General features: G+C 42.3%; 1 protein-coding gene across 1 annotated transcript; it reads left to right on the top strand.

Annotated features, from left to right (window-relative positions):
* Positions 1–224: 224 nt before the first annotated feature.
* LOC147610055 (mitogen-activated protein kinase kinase kinase 20-like) lies at positions 225–845 on the top strand. The gene is made up of 2 exons (XM_086787258.1): positions 225–263; positions 363–845. The coding sequence occupies exons 1-2, from the start codon at positions 225–227 to the stop codon at positions 843–845; spliced, it is 522 nt and encodes a 173-aa protein (XP_086643384.1).
* The last annotated feature ends 5,423 nt before the right edge of the window (positions 846–6,268 follow it).

Raw genomic sequence — 6,268 nt, 5'->3', positions numbered from 1 at the left:
CTTAAGGTTAAAAGATTTCTTTTATATATATGTATGTACAGAAACGAAATTCCTCGGTCCGTAGGAGTATAAAAGGAGAGACTAGCTCTCGCTTCGTCATTGCCGTCGCCATAGATACCCACGCAGCTAGCTCGCTATGGACAGCAGCATGTCCAGCAGCGAGAAGCAACACTCCTTAACACCAACACCAACATGCTGCGAGCGTAGTCATATTAGACCGCTCCATGGGTGTCGGGAGAAGCAAAGGAAGCTCGGGCAAGGCGGTTGTGGCATCGTGAGCCTGGCATTGGATAGCACGTCCGGCTGCGCTTTTGCGGTTAAGAGCGTTCTTTGCGACGACAGCGGCTGGCGGCTGGCGGCAGGATGGCAGCGCGGAGGCTGACTTCGCCAACGAGCTGGCGGTGCTGCAAAGGGTGCAGGACTGTCCGCACGCGCTCAAGTACCTGGGCAGTGACACAGACGTGGACGAGTATGGTCGGGCAGTGAGGCTGCTCTTTTTGGAGTACATGGACGGTGGCAGCCTGCAAGACGCCGATCACGAGGTCAAGAAGAAGAACAAGAGGGGTCTGTCAGAGGGCAGTGTTAGATTACTTGCCCGTGCCATCGTCGAGGGTTTGGAGGAGCTCCATGACCGTGGCCTTGTGCACTGCGATATCAAGTGCGCTAACGTCCTTCTGCGCCGCCGCCGACGATCCCCTACGGAGCTTGTTCAGCAAGCCGGGAATCACCTCCCGGAAACTCAAGATGATGAGTTTGAGGTCAAACTAGGGCACTTCGGTATCCGCAGAGAGTACGATCCCTCATGTTGGAGCTCACACGAACTTCTGCAGCATCCCTTGCTCTGACCTGATCATCACGGCGTGATCAACCTTCATGCCTGCGCTCAAGAAGTCGGTGGCACACTTAGGCTGCCGCCACCACCACGATGACCATACAGACCATTCAAAGCAGCGCAGCTGGATTTCCAAGATCATGAATCAGCGCCACCACCTACGAGCGCCGCCGCAAAGTCGTCCCACTGGCTTCATGTCACGTTGCCGTCTAATTCTCCTCTTTTTCTTTGCCTTCTCGTTATTTTCATTTCAACTAATAATTTCTTCTTATTTGCAGACTCTTACAAAAGCTTTCAACCAAGCCTCTTCTTCGACACGATCTTGCTATCGCACATTTTTTTTGGTAGAAGCTACCTTCCCATCTTCATTTATTTACTCTACATTTCTATCCATAAGATCGCTTATGCATATTTTGTTGTAAGTTCTTATACACTCGATCTCTTATGCATCAACAGTTCATGCATAGTTCTCTCACTACAAGAGACATTTCTAATAGCAACGGATATTTGCAACAACTATGCATAAAAGGGATGGAAAGATGTACTGAGTAATTTTTCCTAACATGTTTGTGTGAGGATGCTTACACGAGCACCTCCATCCAGAATGCCTTTGGCCACATGTCTGTTATAAGAAATGGGCAATGCTGCATTTGTGTCATCACTTTCAAAGCATTGTCCTAATGCATTGATGTGAATTGTGGGTGCGCCTTTGGGTTGTGGGTGGTGGTGACGAAGTAAGTCTAGACGATGGTGCTCAGATTCGTCCGAGGAATCTTAGGGAGCTTCCTCCTCGATAGAGGCCTGCAGTTTGTGTTCCATCCGATCTTGAAGGTCATTATATAGATTTGGACTACTTCTTAACAAGGTTCCAATGCGCATTTGGATTTGGGAGGAAAGGAAGACAGAGAGGCCGGCCAGGTCACGTGATGGGTAGGGGCTTCTTAAGGGGCGGGGCCTTGATCATAGGGTGGACAAACAATAGTATATGGAAGTTCAAGTTGGTCTTTATTTGATAGGTGTGGAGGGCGAGAGGTGGTTACAGTAGGAGGATAAAATAACTCAACAAATCTGCTGTGCGGACCTCGTGTGTCTCTGTCAGATTTTGTGTCAGTTTTTGCATCAAGTTGTTTGATGTGAACGTGGGATTTGGGCTTGGCCATTTATGGATTAAGCATTGGAGGACGAGGAGGTGCATGAGGGAAAAAATCTTTGTTTGTTAACATCATGTTCACGAACGTGTAAGATTCTTCCCTCCAGCTTTTGAGGAGTAAAGGTATAAGAACCTCCCCTTCTATTCTTGTAAATATTCCCCTCTCTGAAATAGAAGAAAGATCTTTGTTTTATCCTATTTTACCCTAGAGAGAGAAAATGTCTAGAAAAGATAGTCCAAAATTTAGATATCTTTGGATATAAAAATCCTCCTAGTGTCTAAAATGGATTCTCCTGAAACAGAAGTTCAAAATGAACTTTCCAATGTGCATTAAGAATTAATTGAAAATGTGTGTAAGGGACCTTAGCCAAAGGGTCTACATTTTTAAAAAAAATTGGATTATGGTCCAATTAAGGTTCCAATGGGCCAATTGGATTATGGTCCAATTAAGGTTCCAATGGGCCAATTGGAAAAGAATAAAAGAAAATATCCAAAAATGAGTGAATGCTCACATAAGATAAAGAGTTGATTGATTACAAGGTTTATTAGTTAAAAATGATGAGATATTACTAAAAAACTGAGATATTTTGAAATAATGATGCATTTTTGACACCTTGGTAAGGAAAGGGGGACTCTTGAGGTATGCGCCTTTTTCACATGTGTGGAAGGGTTTTTAATTCAAAAAGAAATGTGATATTTTTATCTTTCCTCTCTCTTGGATCAAACTAAATAAAAAAGGGAGCCAAACTGGTCTAAATCTTGTCCAAATTGAGTCAAACTAAACCTCGAAAATTCTAGAACCTAGTTGGACTGCACTATGGTAGAGATGCTGTAGGGAAGTGCACCCTGGGGTTCTGGTGGCTAGGCGCTCCTGTGCCAGTCCATGGCGGAGCTACTACATCTACCCCGTAATCTCAGCACGCGCTGGACACCACACCAACTTCTGCAGCATCCCTTCCTACGACCTCATCATCACGGCATCATCAACCTTCATGCCCTTACTGCTGTGCTCAAGAAGTCGGTGGCACACTTAGGCCACTACCACCACTACGACGACCATGCAAACCATTCAAAGCAGTGCAGCTCGATCGCCAAAATCATGAATCAGCACCACCAGCGAGGCCCCACCTGTGCCACCGAAAAGTCATCCCATTGGCTTCATGTCACGTTGCCGTCTGATTCTCCTCTTTTTTTTTGCCTTCTCCATATTTTCATTTCAACTAATAATTTCTTCTTATTTGCAGGCTCTTACAAAAGCTTTCAACCAAGCCTCTTCTTCGACATGATCTTGCTATCGCACATTTTTTGGTAAAAGCTACCTTTCCATCTTCATTTATTTACTCTACATTTCTATGCATAAGATCGCTTATACATATTTTGTAAGTTCTTATACACTAGATCTCTTATGCATCAAGAGTTCATGCATAGAGCTCTCACTATAAGAGACACGTCTAATAGCAACGGATATTAGCAACAACTATGCATAAAAGGGATGGAAAGTTATGGATATTAGCAGTTCCTTTTATGCGTAGAGCTCTCACTATAAGAGACACGTCTAATAGCAACGGATATTAGCAACAACTATGCATAAAAGGAACTGCTGCCATACACACGTTCCATACACGCGATAAGTTACGGGCACGTGTATGGTCGCGCATGTATTTGAATAGCATCGGGCGCGTGTATATTGGCATCTAAAGTCGTGTGTATTGAACTTTAAGTAACGCGTCTACCAGCGCATGTATATTGGCATCTAAATTCGCATGTATACTGGTTTCAGAAAGGCGTGTATAAGCGCGTGTATATACACACAATTATACACGCATCAATACACGCTTTATTAAGAAAAACTAAATTTCTTTACAAAATTAAAAACTATTTTCTTTAAACCATCTCATAGTACATTACAGTATATATCATTACACAATCCCACTACATACATTTACAACAATGAAATATATTCAAAAATAAATCATGAGATAATTAAAAGACAACATATACAATAGAAATGTCATCAATTTAGAACGATACAGTGATGGATTGGTTAGGGTTCGATCTCATCTTCGATAAGATCCATCCTTGCCAAACGATCAACATCAATATCCATTTGATCAATTTGTAAGGTTACAATTTAATTTATTCCACTATCGATATTCTGTCCATTGATAATGGTCCATTGATAATGGTATCGATGTCCTGATCATCCTCATCAACATCACCATCATCCTCAATGGTAGAGTCATTCTCATGATCATGAGAAATGGCACGCTCATCCTCATTATCACAATCATCTCTTATTTCTTGATCATCCATCACAACATCTTTATTGGCATGTTCGACATCATCTTCATTGCGGCTTGTTACATCCTCCATATGCTTCATATCAGTGAATGTATTATACATCACTTTGGAACGTGGTGCAATAGGGATGACGTACCACCATTTAATGTCATGCACCATTGGCAGATAGATAACCTACTCAAATACACATACTGCAGCAGCAGTAATTAATTAGCATATCAAAAGTCAAGGGGTACGCGAGCTTAGATATATATGTACATGAAACACATTAGTAAAAAAATGCATACCTGCTCACATTGTTGTGGCAATACGAGCCTATCTTTCTTTGTTTGCCAAAACTTTGTAGAGTCAATAGTTACATAGCCACTTGCATGGCGTTTTATCGTTGCATTAGACCCTTTTTCCACCACGTTCATTTGCCATTTGACATCCAAAACATACACAAAGAAGCGACAAAAGTCAAGCCTAAATATATCTTGGATTGTGCCACAATAATCATCCATTTCAAAGCTACTAATGACACCGCAATCTTGTGTATTCCTCTTTTATGTGTAAGCAATGTGAATAAATATTAAAAGCAAATCACTTACAACTAATGCAAAACATTAGTTCTATGTACCTTTAACATGCATCCTCGTGCATACTCCCATTCTTCCGTCGTGATATGCAGCCCCTCGTCGCTCTCTGCTCTCTCCATTTCCTCATGCAACCAATCAACATGGATATCATTCGGAAGTGTTGCTAGATGATTAGGGTATGCCTTACGAGAGCCATGTTGCCTCCGAAAGAGAGCTCTTTCTGCTTGCCTTTTTGTCTTTGCATCCTCATATCTTGTAACCCATCTGCTCATCACATCACTATTAAGGATGCAAGTGAAATTGAGATCATCAATCAATGTTTTGTCAATTACTTTACTCTGTCCTTTTCCTTGAGGCACAATAGAGGTCATCCTCAAGTCCTCTTCATTGCTCCATAGTCGTGGTAAAGAACTGTCCACCTGACCAAGAAATTCTGAAATATATACAAGAGACTCTTGTATCAACCAACCCTCGGTCATGCTTCCTTCGGGCCTTGCACTTTGCCTCACAAAGTCTTTTAAGGTCTTCATGAAGCGCTCTAGGAAGAACATCCAACGTGCATGCACAGTGCCACATAAAGCAATTTCGTCCACTAAATGCACAATGAGATGTAGTTGACTTATGAGAATGGTTCGCGGAAAAGTCTTCTCTACCAAACAAACCACCTCCACTGCCATAACACGTGCATCATCCAACATGGCTGGATCAATTGCTTTGGAACTAACATATCTGAAAAATAAATGAAGGTATAATGAAGGGTGATCTGACATGGGTTTTACATACCTGACAAGCTTGCCCATCTTATAAATACATTTTTTCACTCTTATTTGCACAATGGTTGATGCTAGTAGGTAGTATGAACTGCACACATAAGAGTACATGTATGTATGGTTTATGGCATTACAAAATTTAATTTCAATGTACAAGACTTGGAAAACACTTACTTGGAGCATCTTGTGCCAATCGTGGGACTTCAACCCATATAGTTGCTCAACGCCTCTTTTCTTAGTGGTTGTAAAGGCTCCCTTCAATGATCTCATGCATCCAGTAGGTGTACGCAAAGTGGTGATGGCCTGCTTTACGTGCTTCTCCTCTTTCTTTGATATAATCCATGGTGCAGGCGGAAGATGAACGTGCCCACCCTCCTCTCGTGGCCAAGCTTGACGCATACGTCCTGCGACCCGCAAGTCCTCCCGTACGCTAACATTGTCTCGTTTACCAATAACATGTTCCCAAATACAAGATCCCACATTCTTGAAGATGTGCATGGGATCAAGAAGATGGTTGATCTTAAGATGGGTCCAATATGGTAGCCGAAAAAAAATGGAGTACCTACATAAGGGATTGCTCTATGTGATCTTTAATCCAATTAGAGACTACACAAAACAAGATTGAAAAACATTACTA

The sequence above is a fragment of the Cibotium barometz genome, chromosome 50 (genome assembly GCF_041138505.1).
Source record: "Cibotium barometz isolate CiBa-2024 chromosome 50, ASM4113850v1, whole genome shotgun sequence".
Taxonomy (NCBI): domain Eukaryota; kingdom Viridiplantae; phylum Streptophyta; class Polypodiopsida; order Cyatheales; family Cibotiaceae; genus Cibotium; species Cibotium barometz.
Note: the sequence above shows the minus strand (reverse complement) of the source record. Positions and strands in the feature narration are given on the sequence as shown.

Excerpts from the sequence above, each read along its gene's own strand:
- LOC147610055 (XM_086787258.1), top strand. The coding sequence starts at position 225 with ATGGGTGTCGGGAGAAGCAAAGGAAGCTCGGGCAAGGCG. Across the intron at positions 264-362 it reads AAGGAAGCTCGGGCAAGGCG|GATGGCAGCGCGGAGGCTGA; the intron begins GTTGTGGCATCG and ends GGCTGGCGGCAG.